This window comes from Geotrypetes seraphini, chromosome 3 (genome assembly GCF_902459505.1).
Source record: "Geotrypetes seraphini chromosome 3, aGeoSer1.1, whole genome shotgun sequence".
Taxonomy (NCBI): domain Eukaryota; kingdom Metazoa; phylum Chordata; class Amphibia; order Gymnophiona; family Dermophiidae; genus Geotrypetes; species Geotrypetes seraphini.
Genome location: NC_047086.1, coordinates 33,426,051 through 33,445,902, shown reverse-complemented (window position 1 = coordinate 33,445,902; position 19,852 = coordinate 33,426,051). Strand labels below are relative to the sequence as shown.

Here is a 19,852-nt window from a genome sequence, read left to right as displayed (position 1 = left end):
GGCATCCCCTGAATGAGAGTGCGATTGTAGTGGGGAGGGTTTCCCCACACCCCCCACTGAGAGCGGAAGAGCCGGGCTTCGGGAGGAGAGCGTGACTTTTAAGTGTACTGGGAGGGTTCCCCCCTCACCCCTAAACAGGAGCATGAGTTGTAAGTGTAGTAAGGGGGGTTTCCCCCCCACGCCCCCTTCAGAGTGCAAACGGGAAGGCCTCAGAGCAGTGGCACGCATTTGTCCTGGGCACAGATGTTGGGGTCTGATTGTCGGCTCGCCAATACCCGGCACGCTTTTGATGGGTCACCTATCTTCTTAGGTGTGATTCTACAAAAGATAGGCCCCTAATGGTGCCTATCTCGAAAGTAGGCATGTTTAGGGGTGGAGAATGACTTAGGTGCTGCTAGGCGTGACTCGCTAAAGGAGTTAGGCCTTTAAAACCCTGGCCCACATTACAAGCACTTAAGTTTTAAGTTGGGCACAATTCTGAAATAAGCGCCTAAGGCCCCCCTTTTATGAAGCCGCGTTAGGCTTTTTTATCTCTGGCCACGGCGGTATTAACTCTGACACTGACCATTTTAATAAGAGTTTCACATGGAACTCAGCAGCTGCGCCTAGCAACGTCCAACTCAAGGTGCCCTCGTGCCTAACGACACCTACCTAAAAGGTAAGCGTGGTTAGGCGTGGTTGACTTAGGTATTTGAGCTAGGCGCCAAGTAAAACTTCCCCTAACCCTACCTCTAGGATGCCTAGAGACACCTAAGCATGCCAAGGCATCACTAGGTGAGATTCTATAAGGACAACTGTACGGAGCAGCACCTACAATGTAGGCACCATTAATAGAATATGGCCCTAAGTGCATTTTGTGTCAGGGATAGGGCATGGGTGGAAAGTAAGCATGGAAGGCATTTGACAGTTAACTTGCTGCCCTGCCCTGCATTGGGTAATGTAGAATTAACATGAGAATACTTAATCTCTTCCTAAGTAGGAAGCACTAACTGGCACATTCTATATAGTCCGCCTAAAGATAGGCACCTACATCGGCACACCCCTTTGCGACCAGATTTCCCTCCTGCACTATTCACTAACCTCTCCTGCGGTTCGCTTCGAATCCGTACATGCAAATGAGGAGAAACGCGTGCAAATTGGACCGTGACGCGATTCATCAACCAAAAATTTAAAACCGACTGGGCTGGCCGATCAACCCAAGAAGCGACTGCTGGGGACCAGTCGAAAACGTCTCTCCGACTCTCCAGCTCCTTAGAAGCCCTGCTCTGCCCCGATGTCTCCCGCCTGCTCGCCTCGAATGCCGCCCCGCTTTTGCCCCATCTCTCCTGCCTGCTCCTGCTCTTCCCCGCACTGCGCCTGCCAATTACGCCGCTGCTTTCAGAATCCGGGCCTTAACCCTGCATTATCCCAGGTACAAAATAAATATCTGTACATAATATGTAAACCATTTTGTAACCACAGAACGACAGTATATCAAGTTCCATTCCATTCCAACCCTCAGAACTGCTACACTGCAGAGGATGCACAGTTAATTATTTCTATAAGAGATATTTTGGTCTATTTGATTGGTGGAAATGCAGTTTTATATGACTAGAGTTTCTCCATGACCAGAGAATACTTTGGCTTCATACTATAAATCCCTTGAAATGTTAGTTATGTATTACTATATATCCAAATGTTCTGATCTATTGTTAATCAAGCAATTTCAGCACACGTAGAATGCGCTTCCAGAGGGTGTGATAGGACAGAGTACAGTATTGGGGTTCAAGAAAGGATTAGATAACTTCCTGAAGGAAAAGGGGATAGAAGGGTATAGATAGAGGATTGCTATACAGGTCCTGGACCTGATGGGCCACCGCGTGAGCGGACTGCTGGGCACGATGGACCTCTGGTCTGACCCAGCAGAGGCACTCCGTATGTTCTTATGTTCTTAATTATGAAAACTAGTTGATTAATTTATGAGATGGATTATAGTAAAGACAGTCTTATGGCGTCATTACTTCTTGTTTTCCAGGATCAAAGGGAACGCACCTATTCGACAGTGAGAACGAAGTCTACATCGGCCTCCATCAATAATCTAAAGCCAGGAACAGTGTATGTTTTCCAGATCCGCGCCTTCACAGCAGTGGGCTATGGACTTTACAGTCCCAGACTAGATGTTGCCACTCTAGAAGAAGCAACAGGTATTGTTCTTTTCAGTTTGAGAGAGACAGTAAAAGCAACATTGAAGGCCTCCAAGTTTCTTTCTGACTTGTTTTATTGGCTGTTGGGTTCTTTTAAACAAGATGCACTAACGAACTTAGTGCATGCTAACGATTCGCTGGCTGTTGGGTTCTTTTAAACAAGATGCACTAACGAACTTAGTGCATGCTAACGACTCGCTGGCTGTTGGGTTCTTTTAAACAAGATGCACTAACGAACTTAGTGCATGCTAACGACTCGCTGGCTGTTGGGTTCTTTTAAACAAGATGCACTAACGAACTTAGTGCATGCTAACGATTCGCGCCTGTGCTAAAGGCTAAGAAGCTCATAGATATAAGATGGGCTTCTTAGCATTTAGAGCAAGCTAATCATTAGCATGCACTAAAGGGCAGATTCTATATAGGAGGCCGGTCTCAGCAGCTTCCTAAGAAGCAGCTGAGAATTGCACATCAGCGTCCTATACAGAATCGCGTCTGCCCTAATGGACAGATGCCTAACCGCCCCGATTCTTTAATCGGCACCCATGTCCCAGGCGCCTGATCGAGGGATCCCTTGCCATCATCTGATTGCAGCAAGCGATCAGCTGAGCGGCTGCAGCAGGTGACCCCCCCCACACACACACACACAAGTCCCGCCTGCTGCCGCAGAACCCCCAAAGCAGCCGGGCACATTGACAATGAAGGGTTTGGTTTTTCCTCTAAGTCAGAACTGGAGTAGACTAAATTATAATTTTTGGTGGAATTCATTATGTCATATGTATAAAATGGAAAGAGTAATAGCAACACAGCGAGGATATATTAGGAAATTTCAAGATGGGTGAGAGCCATTAACAAAATTTTGTAATGATTAGTTGTTACTTTTCCCTTAATTCTTAAAGTTCATTTTTCAGGGAGGGGGGGGATTTTAAGTATAACATCTTATATAAAGTAATTTAATTACTTATTATGAAGGGGTGGGAAGGGAGGGAGATAAGATTTTATGAATGGTATTATTGCTGAATATTAAGTGATATTCTCAATGTGCAAATGTGTTTATGTATTATCACACTTATTGTACGTATAAAAATGAATAAAGATTTACAAAAAAAAAAAAAAAGCTCATAATTAAAGCACCTATCTTTGGGCCTTTTCTTGAATTTCCATGGCAATGATGAATAATAAGAAGTGTAAGCTTTTCTAAAATAACCCTAGCATTCCTTTTTTTCACTACATTGTCATTTCATCCATAAGAACATAAGAAGTTGCCTCCACTGGGTCAGACCGAGGTCCATCTCGCCCAGCGGTCCGCTCCCGCGGCGGCCCATCAGGTCTGCGACCTGTGAAGTGGTTTCTGACCACTTTTATAACCTACCTCAAGTTCTATCTGTACCCCTCTATCCCTTTATCCTCCAGGAACCTATCCAAACCCTTCTTGAACCCCTGTACAGAGTTCTGGCCTATCACATCCTCCGGAAGCGCGTTCCATGTGTCCACCACCCTCTGGGTAAAAAAGAACTTCCTAGCATTTGTTCTAAACCTGTCCCCTTTCAATTTCTCCGAGTGACCCCTAGTGCTTGTGGCTCCCCACAGTTTGAAGAATCTGTCCTTATTCACTTTCTCTATGCCCTTAAGGATTTTGAAGGTTTCTATCATGTCCCCTCTAAGTCTCCTCTTCTCCAGGGAGAACAGCCCCAGCATTTTTAACCTGTCAGCGTATGGAAAATTTTCCATACCTTTTATCAGCTTAGTCGCCCTCCTCTGCACTCCCTCGAGTACCGCCATGTCCTTCTTGAGGTACGGCGACCAGTATTGAACACAGTACTCCAGGTGTGGGCGCACCATTGCGCGATACAGCGGCATGATGACTTCCTTCGTCCGGGTTGTGATACATTCTGTTTGCTTTCTTTGAGGCTGTCGCACATTGCGCACGATGCGCCCATCCACTAAACAAAAGTAGAGGCATCCTCCTGTATGGTTCACATTTTCCTTCCAAAGCAGAAGTGTTAGGGAAAACATTTTTTTAACGCACATCAGTCCTTATTTAACCTTCCTGCTAAATAGGTCTGAAATGTGTTCTGTATTGAACGTGTTTATTAAATATATTTGAAACTGAAAAGGAATGAAGTCTGAAGGCTGCTGAAGGAACGTTTAGGAAGGAAAATTCAGTTAAGATATTTGGCATCTGAACACAATCAATGTGGTCTTCCGTTCCAGTTTCTGTTTAAATACCACGGAGGTCCTCATGCTTAAAAGTCTATAAAAATTGAGGACTCAGTCAATGCAAAAAATGATAAGGGGAACAAACCTTCTCAAATAAGAGGAAAAGCTAATTCAAATGTGCACCAAGGGCTGGATTCTGTATAGGACACCCAGTCTCAGATACCACCTAAGCGGCTTTTGAGAATCACACACGGGCATCCTATATAATCACCACGATTCTCTAACCTGCGTCCATGTGCGGTGTTCTTCAAATGCCGAACCACGGATCGGTGCCAGTCCGCACAAATTTCCTGCTGGTCCACAGGGCCGGCATGTGCACTGGGCCCGAGACAGTGTTCTTAAGCCGCCGGTCTGCGGTGCGATTGATATGGCGTTATCTTAGGGCTGGCTCCCTCTTCCTCACTGCCACGGTTCCTACGCACTTCCTGTGCCTGAACTGGAAACCTTCTCTCTGATGTCATAAAATCAGAGAGAAGGCTTCCAGATCAGGCGCGGGACACGCAAGGAGCTGCTGCCCGCGGTTTTGTGCACTGCGCCAGTGAGGAAAAGGGAACTGGCCCAAAGATAACACTGGGGGTGGCATAAAATGGCCAGGTGGGAGCAGGACAGAAGTTAAGGCACAGCATGGAGGGAGGGAGGCAACAAAGGTAGGGGGAATGACTTTATTTTTGAATTTAGTGATTGAATAGTGTCAATTTTGAGAATTTACATCGGCTGTCTGTATTTTGCACTGTTCAGGAAGAAATGCATATGTTTCTTTTTCTCTGGGGTTGTACAGCATACAGAGTCTTGAATTTTAGGGTTTGTTTGTATATATTAGTACTTTTAGTTTGTGGTCCCGTATTTGCATAGGGTTATCTGTTTTCTGGTAGGAATGAATGTTAAGAAGCATACATACAGTATGTTTGGTATAGTTTAATTTTGTGGTTAACCATTATGTGTTGTTAATAAAATTATATTCTGTGTATATATGAAAAATGAATGGAAAAACTGGCATTACAATTAGTACTATTATGGGGACGGGGTCTGGGGCGGAGATTAGGCGAGATCTGGCCCACGACTTAGCCCAGTGTTCTTCAATCGCCGCTCCGTGGACCAGTGCCGGTCCACAAAATAATTCTTTTATTTCTGCCAATCCATAGGTGTCAAAAGGTTGAGTTAGAGAATCAAGTTGTCGCTGAGTTGATCGTGGCAAGAGAATCTCCCTGTTGCGATCAGTTTAGCGGCAGGGAACCCGTCCCTCCCCCCTGAGACATCCCCTGGCAGGAGGGATGCCCAGTCACTCCTGCCAGAACTCCCGAAGCCACTCCCCAACCCCCAAATGTCTGCAGCAGGAGGAATACCCAATTACTCCTGCCACTCCTCACCCCCAAGACATCTCCTGGCAAGAAGAATGCCCAGTCCCTCCTGCTGGAACCCTCTCTCCCCCCCCCCCCCCCGAAAACATTCCCCAGCAGGAGGCCTTAAGCACCTGGCTCCTTGCGAAATCCGTGCCTGTGTCTGAAGCCTCTCTGATGTTGTGACATCAGAGAGGCTTCCGATGCAGGAGTGGATAGCGCAAGGAGCCGCCAACCCGCGGCTTTGAAAGAACGAGCTGGCTGCTGCTCCAAAAGGAAGAGAATGATGCCTCCAGACTGCGGACCGCGGACCGCAAATAAAACCTGGAGAGCCACATGCGGCCCGTAGGCCGCGTGTTTGAGACCGCTGCTTTAGACAGATTTTCAACTGTATAAGAGAATTGGTCTAATAATAGATTTCGGAAAGAGAAATGAGAAAATGGTCTACTTAACCTAAACTCAAATGGCAAAATGTTTGTTATTTTATTCATTCTTCATTTGAATGATCTTTCAGCAAAATATTTTGACTCATTTTCTGTTCTCCTCTTATGTAGCAAAAGCAACACTGAAGAATGCATGGTTTCATATCATTTGCAGTATTTAAGCTGGCGGCGTGCATGAAGAAATTATTTTCTATAGAACAAAATTGTTGTTTGTAGTGATTGAAAACATGAATGATCATGCTAGGATGCGTAGGAGTTCATTTAACTTTTTTACGATTCTTTTTACTGCATTGCTAAGTTAACGTGGTGTGTTTCATTTTGTTATTTTTCCAGCCACAGCTGTTACCAGCGAACAAAATCCCGTCATCATCATAGCAGTGGTGGCAGTGGCAGGCACCATTATTCTGGTCTTCATGGTGTTTGGCTTCATCATTGGAAGAAGGTAAATGCATGGTACTTCAGAAGTATTTTCATTGATCTGCAGTACATATGGATTAACAGGGTACCTGAGTTAAGAGACAATTAGGCGCCAAGCTAAATGCTGTTTTTTAAAGACACACAGGCACCTATCTACCTTCACATAATACTAGCAAAAGCTGCAGAAATCATGCTTCCTTCCTGACATGGATACATTTCTCATAATGGGACAGAGGACGGAGAAAAGAGTGTTGGGAAAATGAAAATATTTCACCCAGATAAATCAGATAACCAATTAAAGTGCCAGGCAACAGTCCATGTCAAATGCACCCTCTTAGCATCTGACCAATGACTCATCAAAAACTGGTGAGGTACTCTGAAGAGGGTGAGAAAACTCTGTCTAGAGATTAACGAGGTGCTATCTAGGCAGTGATCACGTGTATAAAAACCGATCAGCCAGTTTTTTTAGATGCAGTTGGTCAGCATAAATGCCTTAGAGATGGATAAGATGCTGTTTAGAAGTCTTGATATGCTGTGTAAAATAAGAACATAGGAATAGCCTTACTGGATCAGACCCATGGTCCATCCTGCCCAGTTTCCTGTCTTCATGGAGGCCAATCCAAGTCACAAGTACCTGTCAAAAACCCAAATAGTAGCAGCATTCCATGCCACTAGTTCACAGCATGCAGTGGCTTATTCCATGTCTGTCTCAGCAGAAGACTATGGACTGTTCCTACAGGAACTTGTCCAAACTTTTTTTTAAACCAGCTACATTAATCGCTCTTACCACATCTTCTGGCAACGTATTCTAGAGCTTAACTATTCTCTGAGTGAAAAAAATATTTCTTCCTTTTAAAAGTATTACTCTGTAATTTGTAATTTGTAATTTATTTCTTATATACCGCTACATCCGTTAGGTTCTAAGCGGTTTACAGAAAATATACATTAAGATTAGAAATAAGAAAGGTACTTGAAAAATTCCCTTACTGTCCCGAAGGCTCACAATCTAACTAAAGTACCTGGAGGGTAATAGAGAAGTGAAAAGTAGAGTTAGAGGAAAAATAAAAATAAAATAAACATTTTAACAAGACAGCATTGATCTAAATACTTTGGAAGGTAGAAGAGAGGAGAGAAAGGAATAGAAGCAGAAGGGGGAGCCGTTGAACAGTAGAATTCTGGAGAAATTTAAATGATAGAAATAGAACAAAACAAAGACAAAAGGCAAAACAATAGATAAGATTAAAGATAAATCATAAGCTGGAAAGAAAAATAAAATAAAACTTTGTCTTCAATCTGTAACTTCATCGAGTGTGCCCTAGTCTTTGTAAATCTTGATGTAGTAAAAAATTGATCCACTTGTACCCGTTCTACACCACTCAGGATTTTGTAGACTTCGATCATATCTCCCCTCAGCCGTCTCTTTTCCAAGCTGAAGAGCCCTAACCTCTTTAATCTTTCCTCATACAAGAGGAGTTCCATCCCCTTTATCATCTTGGTTCCTCTTCTTTGAACCTTTTCTACTGCTGCTATATCTTTTTTGAGATAAGGAAACCAAAAATGAACGCAATACTCAAAGTGAGGTCGCACCATGGAGCGATACAGGGGCATTATAACATTCTTAGTCTTGTTTACTATCCCTTTTCTAATAATTCCTAGAATCTTGTTTGCTTTCTTGACCGCCACCACACATTGGGCGTAAGGTTTCAGCGTGTTGTCCATGATGACATCCAGATCTTTTTCTTGAACGCTGACCCCCCAAGGTGGATCCTAGCATACGGTAACTATGATTTGGATTATTCTTCCCAATGTGCATCACTTTGCATTTGTCCACATTACATTTCATCTGCTATTTGGATGCCCAATCTTCCAATTTCCTAAGGTCTTCCTGCAGTTTTTCCACAGTCTGCATGTGTTTTAACAACTTTGAACAATTTAATGCCATCTACAAATTTAATCACCTCACTCGTAGTTCCAATTTCTAGATCATTTATAAATAAGTTAAATAGCACCAGTCCTAGTACAGATCCCTGCAGCACACCACTATTTACCCTCCTCCGTTGAGAAAAATGGCCATTTAATTCTACCCTTTGTTTTCTGTCCGATAACCAATTCTTAATCCATATTTGAACATTGCCTCCTATCCCATGACTCTTTAATTTTCTCAGGAGCCTCTCATGAGGAACTTTGTCTAAAGCTTTCTGGAAATCTAGATACACTACATCAACCGAAACACCTTTATCCACATGTTTATTCACACCTTCAAAGAAATCAAACAAATTGGTGAGGCTGAACCCATGCTGACTCTGTCTCATTAAATCATGTTTGTCTACATCAGGAGTGTCAAAGTCCCTCCTCGAGGGCCGCAATCCAGTCGGGTTTTCAGGATTTCCCCAATGAATATGCATTGAAAGCAATGCATGCAAATAGATCTCATGCATATTCATTGGGGAAATCCTGAAAATCCGACTGGATTGCAGCCCTCAAGGAGGGACTTTGACACCCCTGGTCTACATGTTCTGTAATTTTATTTTTTATACTCGTTTCTACTATTTTGTCCGGTACTGAGGTCAGGCTTACTCGCCTGTAATTTCCTGGATCTCCCCTGAAACCCTTTTTAAAAATTGGCGTTACATTGGCCTCCCTCAGCTAATAAGGTGCATTATAGAGGCTTCTGCTGTCTTATGGAGACTGTTGATATGTTGTATGATTTGGTGAGGTGCCACTTAGAAGGTTTGCTAGGTGTTTGTTAGAAACGAAAGAGAAGAATCTGCAGAATGTAGGCCATTGAAGTGATGTGTAAAGATTGATGAGGTTTTGTTTAGAAACAGAGCATGATGTTAGATAAGGGCCATATAGTCAATCAAGTCTAGCCAATTACTTATTTTAACAATGCCATGGAACCCTATCAATCTCCGACTTGCCCTTTCCTTTTTGTTAAATAATGATTCTCTGTGCTTATCTCATAATTTCTTGAGTTTTAATGTCATTTTTATCTCTAGTACCTCTATTGCGAGACAGTTCCTTCCTTCCACCCTCATTTTTGTAAAGAAATATTCCCTAATGTCTGATCTCATCCTACCTTCTTTGAGCGAGTGTTTTAGAATTTTCTAATAGATGAAAAAATAATCTGTAGAAAAAGACATGATAGGGAGTACGACTGCTGTCTTACTCCAAGCTCACTCCTGTCTTAAATAATAGGTCAATTTTCAAACAAAGTTACAAGCTTGCAGCTCAGTAAACATAATCTATCCATGTATTTTCAATTACCATATACATCCACAGAGTGGGAAGATTATCCAGATAACAGCTATTGTATTAGGCCTTAACTAGACAATTGCAGTGGTGCTGACTATATTAAATATACATAAATTCAGTGCTGCTTTAAAAATATTGCTTTCTCGTCAGAAATATATTCTGCTCTCTATGTTAACATAATATAGTCCTTGAGAAAGCATTTATGAAGATGTGGCTCTTTTGCCAGGTCCATGACTCTTTGGCCTAACACCCATTTCTGTTTGCAGATGATTTGTTATTGTCTAAAGCCATTTTTTTAAGCCATCTTTATCTGATTGGGCCTACAGGATTTTAGAATTTGGTTTCTTATGTTTGCAATATTGTCATAATTTGATTAGATATATTTATGATTAAATTGATTGTATTTCTGAGCATAAATGTCAACATAGCTGACATTCCAGTACTGCTAAAGAGAACTGGTCTATCACTCATTCTAACAGAAAAGTACTGTCTGAAAAGCCATACTGGTTTGGATACTCGTCAAAAGAATTTCCATATGCATTCCAGAAGACTTTTTGTCTTCCTGAAGATGTTGAGATTTATATTCAGAGATGTTGAAGGAGCTATTTTGCTACTTATATCCATGCACCATGTCCAGAGACCTAATCTAACGTTTGTCATGATCTTTTCAAAAGGACGTTTTCTAATTAGTATTTTCAGTGCAACAAGTTGTCATTCTAGACAAGTGGGTTATCTCCCCATGGCCACGAGCCATATGCAGAAGGAATCCACTCTGGATTTTTTCTTTGTCCCTCCTACTTCACTGGGAGCTCTGCTGCCACCTGCAGTTTTTCCCTTCTGCATGTGAGCTAGAAGGAGTATTTCTGTTCTGCTCTCTCTTATTTTATTTGTGGGTTGTTGTTTTTTTGTTGTTGTTTTTTTACCTTATTCGATGTTTTCATTGCTTGGAGCTTTCACCTTGATTCTAGCTCTGCCTGCGTGGAGAAGAAGCATATTTCAGTCTGCAGCTGACAGGCCAATCCCTGGTGGTACGTGTTAGCTAGCCTGCAGAAGTATTTTGGAGCCCGGAGCCATCCCCACTTACTGTCCTCACCTACTGTTTAGAAGGGGTTTGAGTGCAGGCTGATAGGCATCCGTAAGAGACTCAGCGGTGTCTCGCAGGGTGCTGGTTTCATTTTTTGTCCCGCCCCCCTCCTTCTAGTAGTGCATCCTTTGGTCTGAAGGGATGGAGGAGCAGTCAGATGCCTTGTCTGACTGGCAGCCCAAAGATCAGTGTTCAAGAGGCATTTCCAGCTACTGTAAGAGAGCTGAGGCAGGCTACAGCACATTACATTGAGTAAACCTGTTACAGCATCTGAGGTGAATTGGAGGAGTATTTGAAATACAGGTTTTTGAGGGTCCCTGGCATGTATCCCTGGGTCCCCCCTCCTCAGAAAAACCCTCCAAAGCACTGTTTTTGCACTTTGGTTAGTTTGTTTAAATAGCGATTTTAGGTGCAAATTTCTTGACAGTGGCCAACTTGGATTTTTTAACGATTTTATTTTCAAAAGTTCACTGCACTTTCAAAACTTTGATTTTTGCCTCAAAACTGGTTGGGATGGAACCCTTGAGCTTTGCTATCCCAAATACATGCCAGGATTGTTCAAAATGTGCATCTCAGGAGCGTCCTTGCACCATGTGCTGTGCGGCACGAACAGGCGGTAACAGCCAGCTTATCCTCTCCCCTGCATGCTAAGGTGACAAAAAGGGCAGCCAACCTGTTGGGGATGGCCATCTTTATTTTCAGGGCCTGGAAATAGTGACTTTTCCACATGTAAGGACGCAGATGCCCCGCAGGCCAATGTAGAGTCATCTCGGGGTGACTCAACGCTCCCTAGTCAGGATACCTTCTCTGACTTTCTGAAATTTTTGTGGAAAGCCTTGCATGAGATCCAGGCTTCTTCTGCGCAGTTCCCCTGCACCTCAGTTTTGTCCCCACACGGCAATGTCTCACAATACACGTCTTCTACCCCTGAGGTTCTCAACACACAGTATGCATACCCCAGGGGGTACACGCACCATTATCAGGGGGTACGTGGCACCGGCTCTGTATGTCTCCCAACTTCCTTCCGCCATCAAGTATACACGGCACCAGCACTGTATGTCTCCCAACTTCCTTCTACCATCACATATCTCCTGCCTTTCTCATCTTCTCTTCCCAGCCTCCCTCCCCCCCCCCCCCCCCCCGGACCACTAGCATTAGTTTAGCTGTTGATTCTATCAGGCAGCCTTGGCCCGCCACCAAAGAAAGAGGAACTTGCTTCATCGGAGGCGGGCTGGCCTAGCAAAGACTCCAAGGCTGTCTAATGGAACCGCGGCTAAACTAGCACTAACGGCAGCTGTGTGGGGAAGTTAAAAGCACACAGTGAACTGCCGCTAGGGAGTGGAGAGATACTACTGAGCCGGGAATTCCATCAGGCAGCCTCAGGCCTTTGCTAGGCCGGCCCATCTCTGATGATGCAACTTCCTCTTTTGACGGAGGTGGGATGGAGAGAGGGGGGGCACTGGGTGTAGAGCCAGTTAGGACACCTTCCCTCCCCTCCCCCCCCTGGTTTATATTCGAGTCAACCTTTTGGGGGAGAGTTAACTCGGTTTATATTCGGGTTGGTTGATATTTTTTTTAAAAAAAATCTTTACTAATTTTCAAGACTTACGAAAAGTACATACAAATATGCATACCGATACAACAATTAACAGCACTTGTATTGGGACAAATATTAAAACAAATTACCCTGTACCTTGCCCTTCCCCTTTCCCTTTCCCTCCCTCCCTCCCTATCTGGATATGAGTGGAAAACTAACAAATTCCAGGAATTAAGGATTTTACCTATTTAATCAATCTGCTATTTAACATATATTTCCAAAGGACCCCATATTTTTTTTAACCTTTTATTGTTTCCCAATTGTTCTGCATTCATTCTTTCATACCTTTAACACAAAGTGATTCCCACCAAAAAAGAAAAGTTTAGCCTATCATAATTTTTCCAGTTCTTGGTTATCAATTGCATGCCCCCCCTTTCCTCCCCCCCCGGTCATAATCAGAAGAAGTCTGCTTTTATGTGTGTCAGTTTGGACACCCGGGTCTCATCAATGTCCCAAATAAAACCACACCATAAGACAGTGGCAGAGAGACGCCTAAAACCATGTTCATTTTTCCCCAAATTGCTTACCAAAAATTAAGTATCAATAGACAACAGAATAACAAATGATCCAGTGTCCCTACTTCAAGATGACAGTGCCAGCATCTATTGGACTTGGAATTATCCAACTTTTGCAAACGAACTGGGGGGTCCAAAAAATTCTGTGTAACAAAAAAGAACCATGTTTATCTCATAGATGCTGGCGCTGTACATCTCATTCTCCAAGTCCAAATCTATTGCGTGCTTCAAAGTACTATACGGCCTTACCCCCAATTTCGTAACGGACCTTTTCACATTTTCTAATAACAAACTCAAGAGAAACACACACTCAAAATTCATCTCCCCTCCATTTACAGGCTGCAAAATGAAAAAAACACCACGAACACCTTCTCTCTCACCAAGCAGCCCTATGGGGCAAAGACCTAGACCAACTGCTTTCGCCCACTACTTACGGGGAATTTAGGAAAAGCCTAAAAACATACCTGTTCCAGAAATATCTAAACAATTGACCCGCTCTCCCCTCTCCCTCCCCCCTCCCTATTCCACTAGAACTTACAGCACTGTTATATATATATTCTGTTATCTTCATCTTATCGTAATTTTACGTTGCTATTTATTCCCTACAGATCCTGTCGGACATTACCTACTAAAATGTACATCCTATATTTTTGCTCAGCAAATTGTATCTCTATACTATTGCCTCTTAAGGCCTCTGCTCTCTATATTTCCTCTGAATATCTGCTTATTGTATTTCGCTGAATGTCCATCTCTCTTGATTGTAAACCGCCTAGAAGTCGCAAGATTGTGGCGGTATAGAAGAATAAAGGTATTATTATTATTATTATATGCTGCTTTGTTTCTATACTCCGAATGTCTTGTAAGCTTGTTTTAGGGGTTTTTTTCGCCAAATACTCAGATTTTAATTTGTACCACTTAAGCGGCCTGATGGCCCTTGAAAATCTGTCTGGAAACATAGGCCCGGTAAGCTGTACTGATTTTTTTAAGTTGCGCCAGTCGGGGAACCCTTTCTGAATGGCCTTGTTTCAACTGCAACCATTTATAAGCTTGAGACTTTGGGCTCCTTTTACAAAGCCGCACTAGGGACTTAACGCGCAGAATAGCGCGCGCTAAATTTCCGCGTGCGCTAGCCGCTACCGCCTCCTTTTGAGAAGGCGGTAGATTTCCGGCTAGCGCGCACTAGTCTAGTGCATGCGATAAAACCGCTAGCGCGGCTTTCTAAAAGGAGCCCTTTGATATGCCAAACGATTGTTGTAATTGTAATACATTTACCATTTTCCCATTTAAAAATTACATCATCTAGAGTAGTGGTTCCCAACCCTGTCCTGGAGGACCACCGGGCCAGTCGGGTTTTCAGGATAGCCCTAATGAATATGCATGGAGCAGATTTGCATTCCTGGCTTCTCAAATTATATGCAGATCTCTCTCATGCATATTCATTATGGCTATCCTGAAAACCCGACTGGCCTGGTGGTCCTCCAGAACAGGGTTGGGAACCACTGATCTAGAGTACATATGCCTGCCTGCAACCAGTGTTTCTAGAGGATTTTAGACTTGCCGATTTGTATCTTGGAGTTTAACCATAGGGATTGACATGTAGATTGTTGTATTGGAATAGGAGTTAAGGTATTTATAAATTTTAATGTAGTCCAGGTGGAATGAAGAATAATATTGGCCTTGTATATTCTAGGAAGCTTGATACTCAAAATATGGCTAAGATGCAATGGGCTATAAACTAACCCGAGTGCTATATCCGATCAAAATCACACACTATATACAAATTATTCTTCCACTCTTCCCGAGAAATGCATTAGACATATAGTGAATTTCATACAGGGAAAGGCCTCAGAAATGGAGCCTACGCGCAGTCATGGACTCCGTGCTCTGGGCTCCAGTCATTGGCCAAAAACCCATTTACTATAAATAGTTTTACCTTATAGCAGCTTATTTTAAACTTAGATTTAAATTATTTAAAAAATTTTCCTTTTATACTTTTTTCATGTTTTCTTGTTTTTTTTTCTTTTTTTTCAATTGTATTTCCTAACTACTTATTCTCACAGTTCATCTCAGGTTTCGTCAAATTCTAATGCATTACTCCATACAACTGAAAAAAGTGACTAAAGTATTACTTAACTTAAAACAGTGCTTGGTCTTAGGAAATGCCGACGAGGAAAACTATATGACAACCTAATGGCCACCAAAGCAGCTAAACTAGACAGACAAATCACCAATCTGCTATCTACGACCACAGACTACAAAACCTTCAAAAAAGAAACTAAAACCCTACTCTTCAAAAAACACATAAAACCTGTTTAACACGACAAGTTCCTTCCCTAACTCCACCTACCACACACTCCACCCATATCTAATCTAAAATGTTTCGAATTATCCAACATGTTGCTCCTTAAGTTCTCGACAGTTCTTATGTAATTCTTAAGTTCTCGACAATTCTTATAATAATAATAATAATAACAACTTTATTTTTGTATACCGCAGTACCAGAGTAGTTCAGAGCGGTTTACATGATAAGAGACTGTACATCTACAGCGAAATTTACAAATAAGTCAATCAATCAATATAACTTAGCGAGTCGGGAGCAGGCAAGAAGGAGATAGAGAGGTTATAAACAATTCTTATGTAATGTTACAACTCCTGTAACCTCCTGACAACTCTTGTGTAATCCGCCTTGAACCGCAAGGTAATGGTGGAATAGAAATCACTAATGTAATGTAATGTAAATTTATGCACTCAACTCTAATAGATTGTCAACGAGGAGAATGTAGGGGCTGTCATTAGACTTAGCATGCCTTTACATGGCATAAAATTGCTATTTTTCTGTGTGTTTCATTTCTGGCTGTGCACTAATATTTCCATCAGACACACAGCTATTTTTTTTAAAAAATTAACAAAGGAGTCCTGACTGCCTTCTATTTAGAGGGGGATAAGAGCTCCCCCATTAAGTCCACATTAACCAGTTAGCATACAGTAATGTCAGCATGCTAGCTGGTTAATGCTTCAACACGTATTCTCCATCCCTACTATGCCTAAATGAATACATAAATAAATATGGCAAAACTAGTAAGAAATGCTTTAGTGCATCCCACTTTAGGCCATTTTAGGTATGCTAGGTGCATGTTAGCACCTAACACAGCATAGTAAAAGTCGCCTGAAGTAAGGAGCATAAATCCTTTGATTATTGGGCCCTTAGTTGTTTAAATGTGCAGAATTGTAAGTGGTATAATTAAAGATAGGAGATGTGCTGACTACAGCTTTACTGGACAGTCTTTACCATAGATTTCCTCCGGTTTTGTACTGAAAAGCAAGGACTCCTCTGAATGGCCATGCACTACTGAACTTACTCTGAGTTATATTAGCAATTGTATGAGGCTCCTATTCCGTTAACCATTACTTCTTTAATCTTAGTGTTATCAGCCAGACTCTGTATTTCTTGAACAATTTTTTTTTTTTAATAACATGAACTAAAGAATAAACACAATTGATGATTTCAAGGCAGTTGAACTTTCACAGAATCTTCTCACTCTACCAGCCCATCCTATTCAAGGGGAAGCTGGGAGTGTGTCCACACACCTAGTGGAAAATAACACTGCTCCAAACTTAGATATTGCAACCTAAGCTGTACTATTAGACTGTTAGAAATAAAGAATGAAAATCTGGTCGGAGAACAATGCTAGACTCAGGTTCTCATGCAACCATGCAGCCTGATAAATATGGTAACTGTTCTCACTCAAACTGAAGAAGAAGGATGGGCTTAAGATCTGTGGTCACAGCCTAGCTTTCTGGGAGAAGCAAAGTTTTCTGGGGATTTAAGTCCACTGGAGCACACTTTACTTATACATCTTAGCATAAACACTTATGCATGTTCTTAAATAAGAAAAGCTCAAAATCATATGTTCAAGACTTTCCCCAAGACACGCAGAATATCAGTAATACAGGATGTCACCTTATCCCCCCGCATCTCTTAAAAATTAGTTGAAAGGAAGATACTGAACACATTGTATATAATTAAGAGGGTTGTCAACTAAAACAGTTTGTTTTCTTTTCAGGCACTGTGGTTACAGCAAAGCTGATCAGGAAGGAGATGAAGAACTTTACTTTCATTGTAAGTGTTTTGCTTTTTCATCAAGAATTCCCAAGTTGCTTGTGCTTATGGGTACTGAGAGCAGTCAGCTGTAGACTGCAGTAAAACAACAGGCTTTTCTATGTGAACAATATAAATTCAGATACTTTTATTCAATAGTCCTTGAGTTAAAAGCTATAAAAGTGATTGGCCTGTACAAAAAATAAGAACAGATTGAATAGACTCAAACTTGCAAGCCTGGGTCTGCCATTGCTCATCATATTCTGTATGTAATTTATATATCTATTTATTTATGTTTTTTTCCTTTGGATCGGTTTAGAGTATCGTATTTTTCATTCGATAAGACGTACTGGACCATAAGATGCACCCACCTATAGATGAGGAAAAACCAAGAAAAAAAAAATTTGGTTGAGAATTTTTTTTCTTGGGTTTTCCTCCTCTACACTTAGGTATGTCTGGTATTAGGAAGCCCGCAGCCCCCCTCCCCCCCCCCCCGGTACCTATTTTTAACTTCCTGCCTGGTCCCGCTCCGCTCCATGATTGGCGTGCCGTCAGTTCTCGCAAATCGCGAGAACTGACGGCAAGCCAATCACGGAGAGAAGGGGGACCAGGCAGGAAGCGCAAAGGGCGCGCTCCTGCCTTATGCACTGCTCTGCAGGGAGAAAGGCAGCCGTCCAGCACTGACCACGCCAGTTAAAAAAAAAGGTACCGGGGGGGTGGAAAAAGTACGTCTTATGGAGCGAAAAATACAGTAATTCTGATTATGCATATGATAAGCCATGATAAAATGTAATTGGTAGTTTAGTGGGCTTGTGTCTACTTAGGCAATCTACTTAGGAGATTGTATTATCTAATAGTTATACTAAGGTGCGCTAGCGTTTTTAGCACACGCAGCAGATTAGCATGCGCTAATCCCGCGCTCAATTCTGGCATTAGTGTCTAGCGCGTGCGGCATTGTCGCGTGCGCTAATGCCCTAACACAGCTTAGTAAAAGGAGCCCTAAGCCAATTGACCAGATTAAAAATTTTCCCATGCTACCATAAATTATATGAACCCTTATGTGTGCTAATTGCAAATTATGGTAAAACGTAATAAAGCAAAAATATATCTACCTCATGTACATTCAGAATTCATTTCCTTAATTCTGCCCCTCCCTTCATCAATACCAATACTGTGAGTAGTGTAGATGGTGGATTTCAGATAACACCCAGTTTCAGGGTTTATTCTGTAATCAGTAAGTGGAGGCGTGGCCTAGTGGTTAAAACCCTTGCCTCGGCACTCCGAGGTTGTGGGTTCAATCCCCATGCTGCTCCTTGTGACCCTGGGCAAGTCCATTAACACTCCATTGCACCAGGTATCAGAGTTAGATTGTGAGCCCGTCAGGACAGAGAGGGAGAAATAGAGTAGCTGAATGTAAACTGCTTCAAATAGAAGCAGTATTTAAGAAATGGAAATAAATAGTACTTACAATAATTCAAGACCTGAGCCACTGACACTCAAGGGAGGGAATTCAATGAATAGCACCCAAAAAGTTAGATGCTAAGTGCTGTTCTATAAAGGGTACACACCTTATATAGAATAGCATTGAGGTGCAGACCCTGCATCTAACTTTTGGGTGCCAGTCATATGCCTGTTAAAATCTAGTATAAATGCTGCTGCTTGAGTTAGGTGCGGTTAGGCAGTATTCTGTAATTCCACACGGAACTTTTTAGAATGCCCCTGGTCATGCCTCCCTTTCATATTCATGCTATAAGAAACATAGAAAAATGACGGCAGAAAAGGGCCAAAGCCCATCAAGTCTGCCCACTCCAGTGACCCTTCCCCCATGAGTTTGCTCACCAACCCCCTGCCCTTACCTCATTAGAGATCCCACATGAATATCCCATTTATTTTTGAAATCTGCCACGCTGTTGGCCTCAATCACCTGCCGTGGGGGTTCGTTCCAATGATCGACCACCCTCTCGGTGAAGAAATACTTTCTGGAGTCACCATGAAATTTCCCTCCCCTGATTTTCAGCGGATGCCCTCTGGTGGACGAAGGTCCCATAAGACGGAAGATATCCTCTTCCACCTCGAGCTATAGAACAGTGCACAGCCAATCCTAATTGATGCTAATTAACTCGGGCCAATTGGAGCTGGTGCCGATCCTTTCTTGTCCGACCGGTGTAGAGCGCATTACACTAACCCAATCTTGATGTTATCGTGGCAAGATTTCCCTTCCCAATATAAGGAGAGAGGCTGTGTAGTTGTCACAAATGAGAGAAGTAGCTCTTGAATGTCGTTTGAATTGGGGGGGGGGGATCAGAGTAAGTGTTGAATCTAGGTGCATCCCAAGGTTCCTGACTTGTGATTTGAGGGAGGAGTTTAAATTTTCCAAAAAGAGATTTTGATGTCAGGTATGTACTCGCTTACGTTAGGGTCGCATAGAAGCTTGGTTTTACTTGGGATAAGGCAGAGTTTGTTGTTTTTAGCCATTTCTTGAACTGATGTTAGACAGGTAGTCAATTTATTCAGGACTGTGGATAAATCAGGTTCAGTGGGTATGAGTAGCTGAACGTCATACGCATAGATGTAGAACTGAGTATCCATTGATCGAATCAGCTTAGCTAGTGGCTTGAAGTAGATATTGAACAGAATAAATGACAGTATTGATCCTTGTGATACCCCACAAGACATCATCCATGGTGGTGATGAGGCACTGACAA

General features: G+C 42.4%; 1 protein-coding gene across 2 annotated transcripts in view; it reads left to right on the top strand.

Moving 5' to 3' along the window:
* EPHA7 (EPH receptor A7) overlaps positions 1 to 19,852 on the top strand; it is a 393,019-nt gene that overhangs the window by 301,210 nt on the left and 71,957 nt on the right. For both annotated transcript variants that reach the window (XM_033937544.1, XM_033937543.1), the window contains exons 7-9: positions 2,015 to 2,183; positions 6,514 to 6,622; positions 17,113 to 17,168. In XM_033937544.1, the coding sequence (XP_033793435.1) occupies positions 2,015 to 2,183; positions 6,514 to 6,622; positions 17,113 to 17,168 (334 nt within the window). The remainder of the gene's footprint in view (positions 1 to 2,014; positions 2,184 to 6,513; positions 6,623 to 17,112; positions 17,169 to 19,852) is intronic.